Below are 23,875 nucleotides of genomic sequence, written 5' to 3' on the forward strand. Positions count from 1 at the left end.
GACTCTTCTTGCCCTGCAATAATGTTAACTCAAAACATATAATGAAATAATAGTATGAGGATAAAACACCAGCATATCTTCTAATCAGGAAAGGCATTAAAAGCAACCTTCTCCTTCCTTTATGGCATGGCACTGATATGTTTCTCTTTATCTTACAAAAACTATTGTAAATTCATCTTCAGGGATGGAAGACGGAATGGGAAGGGGATTGATGTGGTACTAAAAAGTGTTTTAACTAATTGTACTGTTATGATGCAAGCCCTGTCTCTTTTACATATCCACTGTGACCATGCATGGCTCCGTGAAAGGGGTAAAGTCTGCAGGGTTATGATTATTTTGATGAAAACATCAGGCCCGGCACATGGCTGTATTTAGGAGCTATTCATTGCTACTTGATTTTCATGTTTATCTTTTATTACTTTCATCTAGGCTGTTGTCCTAGAGTATGAATTTTTTTAAGATATTATTTCTAGTAATCCCAAAGGAGAATACTATCCCAAAATCATGCCACAGCTGATCATCCATAGATTATCTACTTGTTCCAGACAGAATTATTCTTCTTTCTTATTTGTTACCAAGACTAATTTATATGAAATTATTAATAAGCACATGGTGTTCTGCAATTATTCTTGGCAGTTTGCGTCATCAAAAATTAGGTTACTGCTTATATAATATTTATTAACGTATTTCAATGATTTAGACCTTTAGACACAGGAAGAAAATATATTTGTGTGTTTTAAAATGAAACTACCTTTCATATATATGTTGTCTCTCATGTTTCTATATGATTTCTATGCCTCACTTTTGGAATTGTCTTGCAACTGAGGTTAATCAGCTGGAAAAACTCTTTAGCTGGTTTAACAAAGCTGATGAAAAATAAAGCCTCAAGCAGAAGAGAGGAAGATAATGGAGAAGATATTTGAGAAGGATCTGCAGGGAGTAGTATGTGATCCTGCAGATAGAAGGCTGGCCTTGGGGAAAATGTTAGCTTTCAAGGTTGTCAACCTTAACAAGTAAGTTCTAAGATGAAAGCTAAGTATCATAAATCCTAGTGAGGCACAGTCATTCATTTTTTCAGATCTAATTCACAGATATTGATGGTACAAGATTAAGAGATATAATCAGATAAAAAACACTTTGGGGATAAGCTTAAGCTGCAATATGTCTCCTTTTAAAAATCTGTATTTTATGTTACAAGTAACAAAGGGAATGAATAATTAATTTTTGTTTATGCTTCATGTGGATGAAAGTGTTTCTTGACAAATCTCTCTCTAGTGGGCAGTGTAAATGGCACTTCAGTTTCTAATAGAGAACATTCATCCAATAAATCTTCCACAAGATTTCTTTCTCGCTGCATTTTGCTTAATTAATATGTTATGCTTAAATTTCAGTAAAAACGCTATAGGTTTTGGCCATATATTGTGTCAGAACCACATGTTCTCTTTGTTAATGATGAATAAATTAATAAAATTGCTGCATACAAGAAGATAAGCTACAAAAGCATTTTTCTACATCTTGCACCCAGAACCAAAGATACACAACACACTCTACTAAAAATTGAAAAATGTAAAAAAAAAAAAATACACATCATGGTAACAGAGGAAAGGCTATAATAGAATTTTTGATTTGTGTCAAAGAGAAAGCAGAACCCCTTGTTCCATTTCTGCTCTAACAAATAATAGGTTTAATTTTTAATATAGCAAGTTTCTTGCCTTCAAGTTGCAAATATTGGCTTGCAAGTATATAGTTGAACAGGATTTCCTATGTTCACATAAGACTGTCATGTTCTGACTAACTTCATATTCCTCCCCAATGATTATATATGTAAAATGCAGATTTTCAATTTGTATGGTTTACAATTGGATGTCCAACGTACAGCGTGTTCTATTTTTTCTCATGCTACACACAACATGTCATAGACATGCACTGTGCCACAAAAGTATGCTAAATACTCTAAACTGCAAAAGGAAACAATTAACCTTAAAGCCTTTTTTAAGCATTTAGCAGGACTCATTGGGAACTATGTTATTTTTAAACTCTATGAAATTTTATGTTCCCACTGTAAAGCCTGAGAACTTTATAAGTCTTGATTAGAATGCCAGGTAGAACAGAGTAGACCCTATTATGAATATTATTATAGAGAGATAAAATTGGAAGAATTTCTTTTGGCTTTATGTAATTGCCTTGTTGAACAATGGTTTCTACACTAGTCTCTGAATAATTGATTCCATAAGTATAAAACACTGCCAACTCTTCAAAACTACTACAAAAACATATGAAAGTTTAGAAGAAAAAGGCCAATGGCTGAAAGTATAGTTTTGAAAATCTCGGTATAGTTATCTTTAAAAGAATTAGCTGTGTATTTTGTAATTTCAAAAGAAATTCAAGAATTGCATTATAGTACATTTAAGAGGAAATAATTATTTTCAAAGGCTTTGCTCTATGTCAAAGGGTCCCCAACCCCCAGGTCACGGCCCACTACTGGGCTGTGGCCTATCTGGAACTGGGCTGTGCGAGTGGTGGGCCAACGTGCATGCGCACAGCTCGTCTTGTGCAAGTGGCAGGCCGGCGTGCATGCACACAAATGTACAGTGCAACTTGCAAAACATGAGCTGCGTGCACATATGCACTGGTCCGCTGCTCGTGCAGCAAGGTTTCCCTCCCTCCCAGCCGAGTCGCCAAGCTGCAAAAGTTGGGGACTGCTGCTCTATGTGAGAAGAATTTTGCGATAACTGGAGAAAATGATCCCCCCCACCACACGCAGACAGGGTATTCCTATGTAATGTGTCTAGCATCCCTAGCATGGGGGCTTTGATAACAATATACATTTAAAGACAATCCCATATTTTAATTATTGGTAGTCCATGTACTCACCTTGGTAGGTGATTTATGCAAGAAAAGAGATTGGAAGTGGGGGGGGGATGCAACTCAAATAAACTTCCAGGACTTCAGTACCATTGACCATGGTAGCCTTCAGGGACTCTTGGAAGAGTTGAGTACTGGGGGCAGTTTTATAGTCGTTCTGTCCTGTACTATAAAGTTGAGTTCAAAAGGTGGTGTCTGAGGTCCATTGTTCAGCACTCGGGTTACTGATCTTTGCAGTCCCTACATAGTTCTGTATCTTTTCTGCTATCTAACAGTGACATTGCTGGGAGAGATCATTGAAAATTTTGGAATGAGGTGTATTCAGAATGCTAATAAGAGAACTACAGCTTCCTACTCTCGAATTCCAAAGAAGCATTTGGCATCCTTGAATTTTGGCCGAGCTTGTAAATGGCTTGATGAGAAGAGAACAAGATGAAATTATATTCAGAGAAAACAGAAGTGCTATTGGTAAAGAGGAAATTGGACTTGAGAATTGAGGTGAATCCTGTTTTGGATGGGGTTGCATCCGCCAAAAATAAGTTTAGTTTAGGAGTGCTCCTTGACTTCCAGCTGTTGCTGGATTTGCAGCTGTGACAAGAGGCACATTTGTACAACTATAGTTAATATGCTAACTGTGGTCACTACATAGCTGACTTGGTGATACTGTAGTTATCTATGCCTTGATTACAACCTATCATTGCTACTGTAACATGTTTTTTGTGGGGCTATTGGAAATACTCTAAAGTTGCAATTGGTATGTATCGTGGGAGCTAACCAGTGCAAGACCCAGGGATCATACAATGTTTGCACTAAAAGACCTGTATTGGCTTTCAATTGTCTAGTGGGCATAAGCTTAGCCTGAATTAGATTGTACTCCAGGATAATGAGAAAATAGATGACTTAATTGATTGCTCAGCTACTTAATTCCTCTGTGAGAAAATGCTTGTGCTAGTTCTGCACATTATGTCCTTTAGTGTCCTTCAAGTTGAGCTTGATAGGATCTTCAAGAAATCCAGAGGCCTTTAAAAAATACAGGTAGTCCTTGATTTACAACCACAATTGAGGCCAAAATTTCTGTTGTTAAGTGAGACATTTGTTAAGTGAATTCTGCTCCACTTTATGACATTTCTTGCCAGAGTTGCTAAGAGGATCACTGCAGTTGATAAGTTAGTAAAACAGTTGTTAAGTGAATCTGGCTTCCCCATTGATTTTGCTTGTCCAAAGGTGATCGCATGAGCTTGGGACACAGCAACAGTCATATGAACCAGTTGCCAAGGATCTGAATTGTGATCACATGATCATGGGGAGGCTACAAAGATTGTAAGTGTGAAAACTGATCATAAGTCACTTTTTTCAATGCTAATGTAACTTTGAATGGTCACTAAATGAACTGTTATAAGTCAAAGGACTACCTGTAAAAGGAAAACCTTTCTGGAAGAAGACGGTGACAAAATATTTCCATATTGTTTCCAAGAGAATGACATGGGCTTGACCATAGTTACCAGAAATCAAGCTTAACTTGAAGGACACTGAAGGACACAGTGTGCAGAAGTATTGGCCAGGTCCGAGCTAATTTCGTTTTGTCAGTTCAACCAGTCAGAGAATGCTGCCCCTACCTGAGCTTGTCTAATACAGACATGTCAAACCTGAATAACTTGCATATTAAATTTAGGCTTGGCATATAAAATATCAAGGCCAATGATATAGATGGGAGGAAATGCATTCTTTAAATGTGTCAGTGGGGACTGGTTTAGGTGTATCCATATACTGCAATTTTGGAAGAATTACATATGCCATACAGTAATTCAGGGTGTGAACAAAACTCAGTTCAGTAATGGGTCGGAGGTTAAATAGAGGATTTGCCTTTCGATTTCTATTTTGAAGATCTCTAACCTGTGTTTCACACCTTTTCAATTTAAAACTCTTGTCCTTTTGCTCTCTTATAAGGGACAGAGCTTAACTAGCTAGGTGTTAAAACAAGTTTAAGATCAAATCTTAATTGTTATCATGATTCATTGCTGTCTCCTAGAAAGTAATCAAATTTATCTGTGTAAGATTAAAGTAGATGGCCTCAAGACATGTAGCAATATAATTCAGTTATTAGACTGAAACTACTATCCCCAACTCAGATATTCTTATTGCATGCCCAGAGAGATAATAAATCTTCAGGAAATATCAAATTAGCAATATTCAGCCAGAAGTCAGAACCCTTTCACATTGCTACCCAAATCCTTAGAAACATTTGGAAGGGGTATCTTTAGTCTTTATTTCAGCCAATTTGAAATGATGAGATCAAGCAACAAAAATTGGTTTGCTTCAGGTTCTGAACTAAGGGAAAAAAAATCATTCATCCTCACTCTAGAGGACAGGACAAGAAAAGCACGGGGCTAAAGACAACTTCACATTTTGTCAATTTTGCACCTGTTCTTTTCATCTTGGTTACTTGGGGATGAAGGGTAGCAGCAAAGCCATCGGGGGGGGGGGTAGCTTTCCTCTTACAGAAGAACCTCAAGGGAAGCCAAATGAAGATATGAGGCAAGAATTCCCCTAATGAGAGAAGGGAGCTACAGCATCTCAAAAACAAAACAAACAACTTAAAAGTAAATAGATTCCTCCCCACCCTTTCAAACTAGGCTGGAAATAAATCAGCTTAGTTTTCCCACTCATTTGACATCATGGGAATATAGAGGCCCAGAGCTGCTTTCAAATTGGCACAGAATCCTCATGTGGAAGGGTCCTTAGAGAGAAGCAGCAAGAGAGACTGTATCTGGGAAATAGACAATTAAAATTATTATCCCCATATCAGGATCCAAGACAATCGCAGGCCTCTGGGTAAAGTGAATGGTGAATTTCAAATGTGAAATGTACTGTTTAACAGAGTTGTAAGAATTGAGCGCTTGACCTTCTGGTGCAAAGGGATCAGCTTTATAAAAGAGTTTTCTCTCGGTACTTGATAGATGCTATTCCCGACTAGGCAGAGAATTTTTCAGACGCAGAATTTACTAAATATGGAGCACACACATACCATTTTTGTATTCTGTATTTTTCCTGTTCATCAATTAGTCTTTATTGCTACATATCTAACTCTACAAGATCTGTGATACAATTAGAGGTAGTCTTTGATTTACAGCAGTTCATTTAGTGACTGTCGAAGTTACAATGGCAGTGAAAAAAGTGACATGCCAGTTTTCCACACTTATAACCATTGTAGCCTCCCCATGGTCACATGATCAAAACTCAGACGCTTGGGAACTGACTCATATTTATAACGGTTCCAGAGTTATGCAAACACCTTTTGCAAACTTCTGACAAGAAAGTCAATGGGGAAGCCAGATCTGCTCAACAGCTGTGTTACTAACTTAACAGCTCCAGTGATTCACTTAACAACTGTGGCAAGAAAGGATGTAAAATGGAGCAAAACTCACTTAACAACTGTCTCATTTAGCAACAGAAATGTTGGACTGAATTATGGTTGTAAGTTGAGGATTACCTGTATTTTACAACCTGATCAGACCAGTGTGCGCATATGTACACATGCATATAATCAAACCTCTGAAAAAGGCAAGGCATATGCTTGGGGAAATGCCACACTCTAAGAAATATCTGAAAAGAAACAAATAAATGTTGCTATTTAACTAGGGTTGGATTTTGCCTAAGAGGATTGTGTATGTATGTATTTGTTGCACAGAGGATAGAAAAATATGGCATAAGCAGAGATATAAATTATATATAAAGGAACAAAATCTGTTTTCTAAACTGCAAGATCTTTTTTTTTGCTAGAGTGGGTAAATGTCTGCTGAATGTCTAAATCTATATTCTTTCATCATCTATTAATGCTGCATTTTGTATTAAAGGGCTGAGAGATCTCCCAGCTTGGCTGGTTACTCTGACCTAAAAGCTAGTCCAAGCTTGCCAGCAATCACATGAAACTGGACTTTCTTTTGAGGACAAAATCTCTATTGTTTGTAAAAGGGATTATTCTAATAGTCCTGGTAGGAGCAATTGAGGTGAAAAAACCCCCAAATATTCTCTCTAGGTCATGTACTGCTAATAGGTATAGGGTATAAAAGGGAAAATGAAACAAGATTATTTCTGTTGCAGTTATATTTTAGACAAAACAGAAGCCACTTTCAGTACACTACCTTCTTACTATTAATTTGTGACCTCATTCAAGAATATCCTTGTAGTGAATTACTTTTTCTCACGTTTATTGTCCTCATATTACAAATGTATGGATTAAATATGCAACTGGAACTGCTAAAATATAACTCTTTTCAGTAATATATAAGTCTCTACAATAAGGAATTCTCTCGCTAACCCAGGGGTCTTCAAACTTGGCCCTTTTATAACTTGTGGACTTCAACTCCCAGAATTCCTCAGCCAGCTTGCCTGGCTTAGGAATTCTGGGAGTTGAAGTCCACAAGTCATAAAAGGGCCAAGTTTGAAAACCTCTGCGCTAACCCTACCTTTAATGGGAACCAGCTATCTAAAATGGAACGTCATCTCCCAATTTTAAGGAATCATAATTACATTATGGTACAGTTAAATTAAAGAATTTCAACTAAAGTTAAGTGCATCTTCTAAGACAATCATGCAAGTCCTTTTATCATCTGAACACCAATGCAATTTTTCGGTGAAGCAGTTGTTGGCATAAGATACATATTAAAAGGGTCCTTTTCAAGAGCCTATTACCAAGTCAATGGACAGAAATTGCACCTAAAAAAAAATCGTACTTGGTTGAAGATGCACACATGCTTGTGCGTGTGCACGGGCACGCGCACACACATCATACAGACATTCTCTGTGAACAAAAGATAATTTATTTTATGTCATCTGGAGCAAGTTGATTTGAAGAAAGAAACTATATACAGTAAATACTGCCGTTTTAACGTTATCTACTGTCAAATGGACAAGCCACCAGACACAGTGCTGAATCACATAGTGTCATCAATGTACAAGGAGCACAGGAAGCCCAACAGGAAGACAGAAAAGAAGGATGCACAACTAGATTTGACTTAAAACTACAGAAGGGCCAAAACGAGGCAACAGAGTTATTTTGGGAAGGTGAGAGGAAAAAGCAGAAAGATGGCTAAGTTGCTTGCTTACAGAATTCTTTAAAAATGTCCTTTTAAATAAAAACAAGATAGGGAGAAAAAAGTGTTTAATTAATTGCCTAAAATGACAACAGACATTGCATCTTGCTGATTGAAATTTATGGAACAGAATAAGGGGGAGGGGGGGACTCAATAGTAAAATGCGTCTTATAAGGAGAAAAAATGAGCCTTGGTGGAGCAGTGGGCTAATGCCTCTTTAAGTAACACCAGCTGCCTGCAATTAGTGCAGGTTCGAGTCCCACCAGGCTCAAGGTTGACTCAGCCTTCCATCCTTCCGAGGTAGGTGAAATGAGGACCCAGATTGTTGGGGGCAATTAAGCTGACTTTGTAATAATGCCGCTTGGGTGTGTGTGTGTGAAAGCCCTAATAAGCAGGCATATACATAGAATGAAGGCTACTGCTAAGCTTGTAAGCCGCCCTGAGTCTTTGGAGAAGGGCGGGATATAAATGGAATAAAAATAAAAATAAAATAAAATAAAAAACTTGTTCTCAGCTTCTTGATTTCCTATGTATGTCCCAGACAGCCACCATTTCATATTAGCACATATATTTTTCATGACCATCGTAACTGTGAACAGTCAATAAACAAAGACTATCTGTACTTATATACTACCTGTATAATAGCACTTATACCATACAACCTGCACAATTATTGCCCTGCAGCATGACCCACATTAATTGAAGCTTCAGCTCACAAACAGTGCTTTCTTCCAGCTATTTTCCCACACCTATCATTCTTGTCCAGTGCCTTTCTTATAATGGGTCTGATATATTGTAGAAAAGTGATCTGCGGATCCTTTGTTTTTACCCTGGGTTTCCTATCATATGGAAATGTATTAGAATTATATGTTAATTTTCCCAGAAGTAATCATCCAATGAAAATCACCCTGGAAAAATACATATTATTCTAATACATTTCCTCCACTATCTGTCTAATCATGGTCTGATGGATACCAAAATCTTTTGTGATAGTTTTGTAGCTCTTTCCAACCTTGCAACCGTCAAGTACCCTTTTTGGAGGTCTTCCTGAGTACTTCTACAAAGTGGTCTCCAATGGAGCAATCAATACATTCTTTATTTTTTTTTAGGAGAAGGCCTTTCAGTTTCAAATCTGATTGCTGTCTCATTTATTGGAACACTTGATTTAACTGACTCCCTTAGGAAAGTTGATTATCCTACAGTGAATGTTAGATCAACATACTACACAGCACTACTGGGAATACTGTTTGTTTAATCAGAAGTTCCTTTATTAACTTAGATGAAGTTCTGATCATATTGTGAAATGACAGTACTGTAGGATTATCAATAGCAACACATGGTTCACTTCCTCTCACTGTTGCTGAGCACGGTATTTTTCTAATATGGAATCAATCTTTTCTTGATGACAATTTTGGAAAAGGAAAACAACAAATGTTCACGTCCATAGTACACACAGAAATGATGAGTAACACCATGCCATAAATATGTCAGGGATCTTAGTATCTGCATATAGTATCTGCATCTGGATTATCTCTCTCTCTCTCTCTCTCTCTCTCTCTCTCTCTCTCTCTCTCTCTCTCTCTCTCTCTCTCACACACACACACAAGCAACGTACTTGTCTCCTAGAAAAGACAGACATGGTCCAAGACAAAGACATCCACAAAAGGCGAGATCCTGTAAGCATGTGAAATAAATTCAAAACTTTCTTAAACATTTCAGGTAAGTCGAGATAAAGAGGGAAAAGAAAAAAAACATCACCTGTGCAATCTGTACAAGACTAAAAGTCTCCACAAAATGGTAAAAGGCTATCTAATTTCTCACATTTCAGCAGTAAATTTGAGGTTCACCAAAAGCACAGGAGACATGACTAAAGCTCCCGACGGCCCTTTAGCTTTGGGATGATATTTCCTGATGATGATAAAAAACAGTGGAGACTTTCAAACCTGCTGGTTGTTCATTCACTATCCAAAGAATGACACTGCTATACCATCCTGATGCGGTGTCAGCAGCTAGCCCTTTTCCATTCCTTCATTTAATAAGAAGGGACACAATTTCTTCAGCCTAATGTAAAAACCTACCTGTTCTCTCTGATGTACAAGAAGACATTTCTGATCATCTGTCTACTGCCTTTGTGAAACTCTGGAGCCATCCTTATCTCTATGCACATTACAGCTCAAAATAAAACAAAAAGAGAGAAAGAAGTTCCTTATAAAATGAGCTACTACAAATCCCCATAAGAAACTATTCCAGTGCTTTTCAGGGACAATAGTTCTCTTTCAAGAGGCAGGTGTAGCCATACATTTCTTCTTAAATGGTTACAAATGATCCAGAAGGAGATTTTAACAGTGCTTTTCTCTTTCCTTTTTTTATAAAACAACAACAAAACCATTATTTTAAGCTTCTTTTGAATCAGCTACAATGACACTTTCTAAGCATCAGACAAAATATAAACTGGTCTGTTGAGGGTTTTTTTTTAAATATAAGCAACAAATCAAGATAAAAGTAAAAATGCAGAACAAAAAAGCAAGAACAAAAGCAAAGCAAATGCAAAATTAAAAAAAAATCCAAAAGATGTATCTCCTTCACTTCCACCACTGTCAGCGTTCCAGCTGTTTCTTATCCACTGAATTAGGCTGCAGTCCTAAACATGCTTCTTTGGAATGAAGCCTCACTAGGCTATGTTATATAATTCTTGGATATTTTTAAAATAGCGTACAGTATTAGGAGTTCACTACAATCTGGATTCATTAGGGAAAACAAATAATCAATAACTCTTTGTTATTTTATAGTGAGACTGCTCTCGTGACAGTAAAGGTTAAATTTGTATATATTCCTGGAAGTCTTTGAGCCACCTTCTTTAACCTATCAGTTCTATGCATCTCTGATCTGGCATCTCTTCTGTTCAAGATTTGGGATGGACAATATTTCAGAGGCTGCAGGGCCACAACTCATCTGTTTCACTTTCTGAAGAACTGTAAAGGCCATCTGGTAAGGCTGTGTGGTAATGACATGGACGTGTGTGTGTGTGTGTGTGTGTGTGTGTTTTAAAAACCAATTCTGTTACCACCCTTAAAGCCTGAAAGATCCAAAATGGTGCCACCACATTTGTCAACTAAATGGTTGAATTTTAATGGTGTGACTTTGGGTGATGTATGCAGTTCACTACCTTTCTACCTAGTTCTAGGCCGTTCATGAGTGCAGACATGACATTTTTCATACAAACATGTTCCCCTGATAATGAACAGGTCAGGGCATTCAGTTCACATTTTCTTATTGCTAAATGCATATTTTGCAAACACATATTTCTCCCTCAGAGCATAGGAACCTTTGTCCCTTTGTTTCATGGTGTTTTACCAATCTCATGAGCCAGCCCTGTAATTTCCTCTATGTGACTAAGGTCAAGAATTGCTTTGCTCATTCAGTGAGATGTTGTACCCAAATAATACCCTACAAAGTGAGAAATGCTATATAGTGAATTATCTAAAGCGAGAGCCAAAAGTAAATCCCCCCCAACAGATCTCTCACACACATGCTCTCATTTCATCCCAGAAGAAACTGAAAACCACCAAAGTGTTACTGCATAATGTTTTGTTTTCAGAAAGCAAATGCTACATTTTTCCTAATTTCCTAAGATTTGACCAATCACACATGCACCTACTGCAATTGCTTTTACAATGGATATCTCTGAACTTATGAATTGCTAAAAGACACCTAGTGATCAATTAAATAAAGCAGATATATTTAAAAGAAGCTGTACTGCTAATGAGTATACAACACCTAGAATATAGACTGCACATAACAATACTAATGGCAATCACAAAAAGATTTTGTTTTGTTGAAATTCTTCTAAGCTATATCGTCATCAGCTTATTTTAACAATTGGACTAAAAAAAAAATAACAACATGGGATAAATCAAATGGTTTTGATTTGATTTCTCCTCCCATCTTCTTTTTTTCTTTACATAGGAATTCTAAGGACCCAAATATATGCATAATATTTTGACATTTATTACCCTTCCTCTTGGTCAAAAGCTTATTAACAAAATCAGGACTTTTCCTAGGGATTTAGGTAATCAGCACCAGTATTATTATATACAAACTATTCCCAGGTCAGCCTATAAAGATTCACGTACTTCATCTATGCCGCCAGTTTATAGTACAATCTACCTGAAATAGCAATAGCATTTAGGCTTATATGCCGCCCCATGGCGCTTTACGGCACTCTCTGGGCAGTATATAATAAGCAAAATAAAAATGCCTCTTGAGCAAGCCCCTTATATTCCATTTTTCACCCCCCTCCTCTCTAATCTGCTCTTTTGCCTTTGCTTCTTCAAGCTGTTTCCAGAATATATTCTCGGATACTTCTGGGATGCCATACATCAGGATTGAGCAACTTGTTTTCTGTTTAAAAGTAATAGTTCCCAGCAAAATTATTTGTTGGAAGTTGCAGAGACACAAAGAGTGTTGGAGACACTCTTTTCGTTCTTTTCCTCCTCTTAACCATAGCACACTGCAAACAGCTGGCGCCAGAAGTCTGCATTCATCCCTAACAGAGGGCTTCTGAAAAAGGCCAAGGGTTGCAGGGGGTCCAGTCTGCCTCAGCAGTAATAACGTTGTTCTCACAAAAAAGAGTGGAATGTGGACACCGTGCCATTTCCGATTTCTTTTTGACCCTTCTTACTTTCTGTTCTCCAACCCCATTCCATTTGCAAGAGAATCAATCATCCAGCAAATCAGAATTACATTTAATGACAATGGAAAGGTGCTCCGCTTTTGCCATTTACTATCTTCAGCAGCTGACAAGTGATATTTTAGTTAGCCTCATGGCAGGAGGGGGTAAACTTTTCCTTTCGCTAAAGTGTTGGCATATAAACCTCCAATATTTTTCAAAGTTAACATTTCTCTCTTTCCTTCAAAGTCAATTACAAATAGTCCTCAACTTATGACCACATTTGAGCCTAAAATTTCTGTTGCTAAGCAAGACAGTTGGTAAGCGAATTTTGTCCCATTTTATGACTTTTCTTGACTCAGTTCTTAAGTGAATCACTGCAGTTGTTAAGTTACTAGCATGGTTGTTAAGTGAATCTGGCTTCCCCACTGACTGCTTGTCAGAAGGTCGAAAAAGGTGATCACATGACCCCAGGATACCGCAACTGTCATAAATAGGAGTCGGTTGCCAAGCATCTGAATTTTGATCATGTGGCCATTGGGATGCTGCAATGGTTGTAAGTGTGAAAAACGATCATAAACCACTTTTTCTAGTGCTATTGTAACTTTGAACAGTCACTAAATGAAATGTTGTAAGTTGAGGACTACCTGTATTTAGAATTCTGAAAATTGTTCTTGAATAACTAGCAGGAAATGCCCATAATTGTTGTTTCTTCTGCAGATTCTTAAAAGATCAGAAAAACAAAATAAAAAAAAGACACAATTTTTCCAAGCACATTTCAGCAGAAATTTAGGGGAGATACTAGACGGAATCAAGACAAGCTTCTGAATACAATCCAAACTGTTTCTCCATGACCTTATCATCAATGAGCAGATTTCATGCTGCCTAAGGGAAAAATTCTTGATGTGCTTCCATGCAGCTTATATTTGTTAAGTTATTTTTTAAGCTGTGTTCCTTCAATCACAGTTTGGTTGTTTCTAATTTCCTCAATCTTTGGCATACTATGATACCATAAACTGTGAAACTGGCACCACTTCTTGAATCTTTTTATATTAAGTAAACACTAGACATTCCCCTTTTGGGGAAGCTATTCTTATGGCCTGCAGAAGTCATTCTGGATAAGAAGATAGCAAAAGACTCATTCACCTTTTTCCTACTTGCTGGAGATAAATGACAATACTTAAAGACTTAAAAATTAAGATTTCCTTCCAGACACTCATTCTATGAAATCCTGTTCTGTTTGATAGATCTAGTTTATACAGATCTCCTAATTTTTCACCCAGGTGGTAAAAATATTTGGGTGCTACAGTATAGCAGTTTGGCATACAAATCGGAGATCATATGATTCAATATGACTCTACAGAAAAAGATTTCTTTACATACAAAGCAAGCATGTTAGGCTTAGATAAGGAGAGAGAGATAAGGATTATTTTCTGTGTGAAAGGAAGAGTGATTAGTCATGTGATTTCCCGTTTAATACATATGCATATTATTATTATATTATTATTATTGAAAAACCAATGAAGATTAAAAAATCCAACAGAATAGTACTTAACAGAGACTTAATATTTTTATCAACATGCTTTAAATGTCACAGGATGTATCTTTCTATTACTTTCCACACTAGATGATAGAGTCTTTTGTTCTTCAGAACTGTGAATCTATAAATTCAAAGTCATCCAATTCAGTTCCCAGATTAATAATGGAAAATATTTTCCGGTATATTTAAAGCAGAGAGCCTACCTTATTATGCTCATAATTATATGGGATTCTGAGTGTATCCATAGCTCTGATCATGGACTGCATTGCTGTAAATATATTCTGATACACAAGCTTTGTGAACCCTCTTTTGTCTTCATCAGAATATCCTGAACCGTGAATGATTCTCATTTGTTTGATAAATGTGCTTTTGCCACTTTCTCCTGTACCTGCAAAACATTTGAAAATAGATGCATCATTAGATTACAATGGTTGTAGAAAAAGCATCAGCTCCACAGCTTTACTTGCCTAATTTAAGAATTATACTGATAAAATAATATAAACCCTAACAATTAACTTATTCTATTTCACAATACTAGGTTAATGAATTAAATCAAATCTAAAACCTTGTCACATTAAGCGTTACTTAATCTCTACCTCGTTGTCATATGAAAAAAAAGAAATAATTTGAACCTAACAATGAAACATTTTATATACAGTGTAAATCTCATTTTCCAAGTGAGAATACTCTGTCATTAATAATCAAGTAATTAGCTACTTCATCATGGTACCACTAGAACCTTAGGTGATAATGAAATACAAAAAAATATCCATATCATCACAAAATAGCTTTAGACCCCCCCCAGTGAATTTTAAAAATATTTTGCTCAAAAATCCCCAACTATGTTCACACTTTAGAATTAGTTTTAAATTTTTTGTTACATTGCATTTGAAAGTATTTATGTGCCCTTGCCCCTTTCCTATAAGGGACTCAAGTAAACATCCTTTTCTACAACAAAACATTTTACAAACATACGAAGTGTAGAAGACGCTATTTAGATGACATAACAGCAGAGAGGCAATGCTTCTATTTTGGTGTCACAATGAACAAGCTCATGCTCTAAAAAATAAATAAACTAATATTCATCCCGATTTCACTCTAGATCAGAGGTCTCCAACCTTTTTGTTTTGGCGGCCCAGAAAGGGAGGCAGGCACTGCTACATGCGTGCATGCAAATGGGCCACACACGTGTGCATGTAAAATGACCCCGTGTGCATGCATGTGTACAAACAGCTGCATGTAAGCTCATGTGCAAATGGGGCTACATGGGTGCGAGTGCTGCGAATGGGGTGGCGTTATCACTGGCAGAATGCTATGGGCAGCACTTGTGCCAGTGGGACGCTTGGGGGTGGGGCAGCGCTAGCGCTGACAGGATGCTCAGAGCAACGCTAGCGCCAGTGGGATGCTTGGAGCAGTGCTAGTGCCAGTGGGACGTTTGGGGGTAGCGTTAGCACCAGTGGGATATTCAGGATGGTGCTAGTGCCGGCAGGACGCTTGGGGGCGGCGCAGCAGTAGCAGGTTGCTTGGGGTGGCGGAATGCTGGTGAGACGCTTGGAAATGGGGCAGCGCTAGCGTCAGCGGGATGCTCGGGGTGGCGCTCGTGCTGATGGGATGCTTGGGGCGGTGTGGTGCTAGAACCAGTGGGATGCTCAGGGCGGCGCAAGGACAAGTGTGGGGTAGTGAGTGCCGGCACATGTGTGCATACACTGGCCATCCCTTCACACAGCCTGGTGGCCAAGGGGCTGCGGCCCGGTAGTGGGCTATGGCCCACGGGTTGGGAAGCCCTGCTCTAGATGTTTAAAGTAGATGCCCCAAAGGAAAACAATTCTATACATCAGCCATTCAACTATATTTTTTTATATCCAGGATGAAAATTCAAAAAATAAGAACATCCAAAATTTGATTTAAGGACATCCAAATTGTGACCAGGCAGATAGCAGGAAAAAGAAATTTATCCCCACATGAAATGAGTGACTTTTAGCAATTCTGCAGTTTCTGTACCCTCAACATTATTTTGATATGATATGCTATGGTGTGATATATGATACGGTACGATATATATGATGTTATATAATATTATGTTAGGCCTAGGAGTTCAGAAGGTGTTATCAGGCAGAGTAGTTTTTTTTAAAAAAGTGAACAAAGTATAATTTCTGTAGTTCTCTAGATTCTATCCTAAACGTAGTACTCATAAAGACATTATGACTAAACTGGTTACACAGCAAGCAGTGGCAAATCCATCTAAGGGAAAAATATGAAATATACTCAATGTGAACAAAGATATACACTTGCATGAGTGGCAGGCTGGCACACATGTACATGCATGTGCAGCTCAACCTGCTGAGCTGCTGCTCACACAAGTCTAGCTAAGTGTGCATGCTGCCCTCCTACTTATACGGCCTGGTTTTTTGTTTTTGTTTTTTTATTAAAAAGTTTTATAGAGATTACAATATTATCCCCTCCCCAACCCACCCTTAAACCCCCCTCCCCCTCCCCCACTTCCCAGAGCTGAATACAGGGTTACAAATATAATAATCATAATCTAACTAACATTAACCAACTATATAAATAACCAAATTCATAATGTGCTTTAACTCCCCTATAACATAAATACAAATAAGATAAAAGTATCCAAGTTATTAAACAATACTAATACTAAAAATAATAATAATACCATATAATTAGAGCTAATAATAAAAAAATAAAAATTTCCACTATCATAAACTATAACAATTTACTCATAAGCTAAATGGAACTTTTTAGTCCCATATTTATTCTGAATATAATCTATCCATCTTCTCCAAACCGAAATGTATCTTTCTTGTGAATGATCCTTCAAATAAGCAGAAATCTTAGCCATTTCTGCTAAATTTGACACTTTAAGCATCCATTCCTCTATAGTAGGCAAGCAATCCTTCTTCCAATATTGCCCTACCAATAACCTTGCAGCTGTTATCAAGTTCAACGTCAAATAGATTTCTTTAGTATCACAATCTGTGATAACACCCAGTAAGAATAATTATGGAGTGAACTTTATCTTTCTCTTGAAAATCTTTTGAATGTTCTACCAAATTTTAATCCAAAAAGCTTTTATATTTCTACAAGTCCACCAAATATGAAAATAAGTAGCATCCAAACTACCACATCTCCAACATTTGGGCTGTAAATTAGAATACATACAAGACAACTTTTTAGGATCCAGATGCCATCTATAAAACATCTTATAAAAATTTTCTATTAAATTTTGGGCCTGGGTAAATTTTACATTTCTAACCCAAATTACCTCCCATATATCCAATGGAATCAGTTCTTGAATATTTTGAGCCCACTTTACCATGCAATCCTTAACTAATTCCATTTCCGAATCCAATTCTATTAAAGCATTATAAATTCTCTTTATATGCGCTTGATTTTGATCTTTAATCTGTTTTACCAAATTTTCATCCATTAATGTAATACCAACCTTCTGATCTAACTTCCACCTAACTTGCAATTGAGTGTACTAGAACCAAGACTGTACAATATTTCCTTCTTTTAACTCAACTAACGACCTTAATTGCCAATCATTTTGAACAGGCCGTGGCCCTGGGGTTGGGGACCCCTGCCTTATATGATTCAGAGAGAATCAGAAGTAGACTTCAAATGTTTCTATCACAAATGCTCAGATTTTTACACCTCTTAACATTACATGTTAGCAACCAGCTACTTTCAGAAAATTGAGTCTTAAGACTAATTACAAATATACTACAATACCTTCAAAAGGTAAATCTACATAGTATTTATTGTCAATTCAGTATTTTAGCTGGGTTTCAATTTTCTCTGAACAAGTTGCACAATTAATAAGTCAAACTAATCATAACAATTACAGAACATGATTCTTAATGTTATTTTTCAAGATCTCATGAACTGTCTAATAAGGAATTATTAACCGTCTCGTTTGCAATTCAGCCAAGATAAGCCATGTATGTCACATGTAGGTAATGCTAGCTGTTGATAGATTACAACCAGCTTTCTTCCTTATAGTGAAGGATGCTTGAATGGAATGCAAAAAGCATTCAAACACATTGCTGATTTGCAAAGCAATACAACATAAAAGATAGAAACTTTGGTTGTTGTGATCTAAAAGAACCACTCCAACAAGTGAACTTAATTTGCCCAAAATTCAGAGATCCATTAATCAACCAGAGCTGCAAAGATTTTCAGGGTTGATAGAGTAGCTCACTCAAGTTAATAGAATTTACTTCTTTCATAAGATTGCACTGTAAGTCTCTCAATGTATTTGTAAACCTGAAGAGAAAATTTGGAAAATCCAATTTTGATGGTCATTGTTTATTTTGAACATTAGTGAATAATGCCAAGCTTGCACAATATACAATCATTTTTTCAATTCTGGAAGGGAAAAATGGTACAATTATTTCGCATATGCTATTTTCTTTGTTCCATATTCTAAAAGTTATTTAAAACTTCAATAGATCTGAGGACTTCCGGTTTTGTGTGGTAGTGACCGGTTGTGGGCTTGTGGATTCTCTGCACCCTTGTGACTAATTTTGCCCTGCCTGGGGACCCTAAATGGGTCTAAGTTGCTCCGGAGAGGCGAGGAAGAAAGAAGGGTGCTCCAGTGATTTTGGAATGGTGGTAGCCGTTCTGTTCGACTTGGGGAAAGCCTTCTAACCCGACAGGAGAAAGGCGGCTGTATTGCATCAACCAGCCCAAGCTACTAGCAACCGAAGTCCAAAAGCACTAACCAGCACAACTGTAAACAGCGTGCTTGAAACTGGGTGAGGAATTCGATCTTCTCTTTTCTATTCTGCATTTAATTTCCTGGAAAATATCCCCAAGAAGCAAAATACCTCCGAAAGGGAAGGAGGGGGATTTCTTCCCCACCCTTATACTAACGGAAGCAGCGAATTAACCTTTTTATGGAGGATCAAAATATATGGAAGTGAAATAATAAAACCTGAAATGTAAAACTTAAATCTGGATAAATTTAAAATTGTTTTAACTATTTTAACAACAATTGCCTAACAAAGACTCATTTTAAAGATAATTGTTTATTTTGGAAATTGAAAAACAAATAGTTGCTAACACCTAGTGGTGGATGAAGACTATGGCAGCTATGGCTTTAATGTAAGACTTGGGAAAAACTCATCTGTGTTTGTGACCTTCAAAGTTTTAACAACCAAGAACAGCTGTGACAAAAAAAGGACAATAATCTGGGCTGTAGACAAAGAGAGAATTATAAATTTCAGGAAAAAAACTTTTTTGAACTATTTGGATTACAAATATCTATTTAATTGGGACTCTAAAGCTATTTGCAGAGAAAAGAAAGGAAGAGAAAACTCAAATTCTTGATCATCATGGATCAGAGACATGTAGAAAGAACATATCAGGAAAACATAAATACTTCACAGGAGGAGATATACAGTATACTGCAACTAATTCAAACAACATTGACTATAAACTGCAAAGAAATCCAAAATAACTTTGAAAATATAACTCAATCTATTTCTAAGTTAAATCTACAACAAAAAATCCCAGAAAACAACAACAGAGCAGATAACACAGATAAATGGATATAGAATTGAGAATAGAGACTTAAAGATGGAACTTAACAAAACAAGAAAACATGATTTAATCCTAGTGGAAAAATATTCACAAGAATTGGAAAAAACAACTTATCCCTTAAGACTACAAAGTAAATCTGAGGACAAGAAAACAGATTGGATAAAATGGACTGTAGAGATGTCAGGAACATCGGAGAGAAAGAAAATGATAAGAGAACTGGAGAGAAAGAAAAAGATTTTCAACAAACGTGGAAAGGCAGATGTCCCGTACAAAGACACTTCACCTGATTTACTTTTTATATCTACAGCAACATTTACGAACATACGGAAAAACTTTTTGATTCAGCAAAATACACTGATTAAGAAAGACACTGGGCAAAGAAAAAAGACTAAAGTGGAAACCAAGAAAATAGATGATGGGGTCTTACCAGAGAGAATACTTAAAAAAAGAAACATTTGTTTGACTATGGTTAAATAGAAAAGTTTTGGAATATATATGTCATTCTAAGAGGGATGAATTCCCTAAATAATATAGTATGCTTTTTCCCTTTTTATGTACTCTTTCTTGATATGAGTAATATAAAAAAGTTGAAATGACTTAGATAAAAGAAATGTTTTAGATACTTAAATGTGATTAAATTTTAAAAAATATAATGGATAAAAATGTTTTGAATAAGAGTTAAAGGAATAGATCAGACATGTCAAACTTGTAACGTCACAAGACATATCAGGACTGTTTTGCCATGGCTGGCAATGGGGTGGGCATGCCTTCTGGATGACACGTCCGGCCCACGGGCTGGCAGTTTGAAACCCCTGGACTAGATGACTAGATGTATTAAATGGAATGTTTAAAGATTAAACATATTTTTAATTAGGGTTAAAGCTTCCTGTCAGCTCAGCCACGGCTTCTGTTATGCTACAAAGATCGCGGAGCTCCTTTTTAGAGCCGGCGCTCAAGGTTTTTGGTGTCTGGGTCAGGAATGGGGTTCTGTCCCATCTCGGAGATCTCCTCAAAGGCTGCCAAGCAAGGCAGCCGTTTAATGGTGTTTTCCCAGCGCCCGACTCCCGGATGTAGAAGAATGAGTCGTATGGCGCTTCTCTGTATTAGATCTTAATAAAGGTAAAGGTTCCCCCGCACATGCGTGCTAGTTGTTCCTGACTCTAGGGGCCGGTGCTCATCTTCGTTTCAAAGCTGAAGAGCCAGCGCTTGTCCGAGGACGTCTCTGTGGTCATGTGGCCAGCATGACTAGACGCCAAAGGCACACAGAGCGCTGTTACCTTCCCACCGTAGTGGTCCCTATTTTTCTACTTGCATTTTTATGTGCTTTCGAACTGCTAGGTTGGCAGAAGCTGGGACGAGTAACAGGCGCTCACTCTGTTACACGGCACTCGGGATTCGACCCGCCAGACTGCCGACCATCTGATCGACAAGCTCAGCGTCCTAACCCACTGAGCCACCGCATCCCTTTAGATCTTAATAGGTTCCTCTTAAAAGTTTACCCCACTCACCCACGTCCACCAAACCAAGATGTTTTTATTCAAGAATAGTTTTATTTGACCTGCTCTGCTATTTCTTTAAGGAGATTGTACATATGTACGTTTCTTTTTAATAATAATAATTAGGGTTAAAAAGAATAAGAAATTTAGGAAATAAATATATATTAACTTAGGAAGGATATATATTTTAAGTACTGTGTTATTTTTTATGTTTCTTTACTATTGCTCTCCTTTTTTCATTTCCTTAAGAAATGTAAAAGTGTGAGAAGGTTCATATGGAAAAATAGAATTAAATTTTTTAAATGTAATTAATTTTTGAGAAAATCTTAACCAGTAAGAATACCTAGAATTTGATAGCAGAAACAAATTAAAACAAGGACTGTTAACAGGATCTATGATAAGGCAACCAGAATGATTGGATAGAAAAGAAATATTATATTGATGTGATTATTTTTAGGAATATTGGGAAAATATATATTTAATTGTTATCTATCAAAACAATAAGAATTGTATTAACTCAACGTTTGCAAAAGAGGATATTTTGGGAAAAGAGGAAATCAACTAAAACCATTATGTGGATTATGGATTATAGAAATCAATTGTTAATGATTGTTTTACAAATGTAACCCAGACAATACACTGTTCACCAATTATTAAGTGATTTATGTTTAAAAAATATATCAATGAAATATATTACAAAAAATAAAAATAAAAGTAAAACCTCAATAGATCTGGGGTTCTGTTCTTTGATTTTTTTTTTGCAATAAAATTCTATGCCAACAGAAATCACCATGCTTTCTACAAGAATTAAAATAAATAAAATAAAGTATAAATCCTGTAAAATGATAACTTTGGGATACTGTTATATACTTTGGAATTCCAGCTTATTTTAACATTAAACTGCTATTGTAAATATTTGTAAACTCTCAGAGACAGTGAGATGGGTGGTATATAAATGTGATTAATAACATAAAAATAGTTGACCCAATATAACCTGCCTCTTTGTTTTAAGATGGAGTAAAGGGAAACTCTGGCTGGTTTTCTTTGATAATGTCTCTGGTCTAAAGTTCATCAACAATAAATTGCAGCAAACTTTGTACCATCTATCTAAAGACGAAGTGTCAGTAAAGATAAAGGAGTTGTTGATTAACTTACTTCTTCAAGTTCATTAATAGGCATGAAAACTCTAAGTAGCCTATTACATATACAACGGCAGAAAACCTCTGTTGAACCTTTATGCTTTCTATATGCTAGATGAAACTTGTAGAGTTCACTGAATTGAGTTTTGCTTTGCAATGGTCATACAGTGAATTCAGTCTCAGTGGTCTGTCATGACCACTTCCATTTCACCAATGTCATTGGATCTATTCAGACTAATCAGTTAAACAAAAAAAAATGACCTCAAATGTTACAGTCAACCTCCAAACTCAGCCCAGCATCTGCCAAAGCACTTCAGGGAAATGGCTACCCAGCCTCTTTTTGAAGATCACTACTTACTTGCCTTGCCTTTTTCCATTCTTAATGACTCTACTTCCCAGTAGTTTTAACCCATTACTTTGATCCTGGCCCCAGAGGAAACAAAAAACAAGCCCATTCTCCTCTTTGTAACAACCCTTTAGATATCTGAAGGCTACTATAATCTCTCTCTCTCTCTCTCTCTCTCTCTCTGTGTGTGTGTGTGTGTGTGTTCTCTTTTCTGCAGGCTGAACTTAATTAAACTGTTCCTCATAGGACTTCATTTCCAGTTCCCTTACCAACTCAGTCCAATTTGTTGATGTCCTTTCTGACTGCAGTGCCCAGAGTCAGACACAGTATTCCAAGTGGGTTTTGACCAAGGCAGTGTAAATGGAACAATTACTTCCTGACTCTTATGTTCCTGTTAGTACATCCCAAAATAGCACGGACAGTTTTAACAGCCACATGATACTATGGGCCTATATTCAACTGTTCTTCTACCATGTTAGAACATCTAGATGCTTTTCTTATGTACTACTCTTAAGGCAATTCTCCTGTATCCTATATTTGTGCTTTTCATTTTTCCGTTAAAACTTCATTCTGCTTGGGCCCACTGATGTTTATCTAGAACAGGGCTTTTGAACCTTTTCACCCGTTGTACCACTTTTAGGATATGGCAGCATCCGAGTACCACCAGTCACCTAGCACAGGGTTTTTCAACCAGTGGTATGGGTACCACCTATGGTACATTGGCACCTGGCATGTGGTATGCGACCATCCTAGAAAAGTGGTAGCGGGGGAGGGGAATGAGCTGAACTGGTGGCAGCACTGCACAAGCCTGAACGAGAGATGGCTAGAGCTGCAGGGCTGTCAGGGCTCAGCGGAAGCGCCAGGATCAGCGCCAGGCTCCAGCTGGAGCTCGGCACTGATCCTGGTGCTTCTGAGCCCAGAAGCGCCAATCAGCTGGAATGTTGTAGCACCTCCAGGGTCTTGTGATTTACATTCAGATGCTTGGCAACTGATTCATATGTATGACGGTCACAGTGTCCCAGGGTCATGTGAAATGACCAAAACCTGTTGCAACCACCCAGCAGATGGGGGGGGATAAAAACCAAACTTCCCCCCACCCCACCCCCACTGCCAATCCTCAACAGAAATGCTTACAACAATGAAAACCTCGGACAGGAGGAAG

At 37.2% G+C, this 23,875-nt stretch overlaps 1 protein-coding gene across 2 annotated transcripts in view; it reads right to left on the reverse strand.

Annotated features, from left to right (window-relative positions):
- LOC310635566 (guanine nucleotide-binding protein G(q) subunit alpha) overlaps positions 1-23,875 on the reverse strand; it is a gene marked incomplete at its 5' end in the record, with an annotated part of 284,223 nt that overhangs the window by 236,193 nt on the left and 24,155 nt on the right. For both annotated transcript variants that reach the window (XM_083354635.1, XM_083354634.1), the window contains one exon: positions 14,371-14,555. In XM_083354635.1, the coding sequence (XP_083210761.1) occupies positions 14,371-14,555 (185 nt within the window). The remainder of the gene's footprint in view (positions 1-14,370; positions 14,556-23,875) is intronic.

Source organism: Vipera ursinii, assembly GCF_947247035.1.
Source record: "Vipera ursinii genome assembly, chromosome: 2".
In the NCBI taxonomy this organism is placed as follows: domain Eukaryota; kingdom Metazoa; phylum Chordata; class Lepidosauria; order Squamata; family Viperidae; genus Vipera; species Vipera ursinii.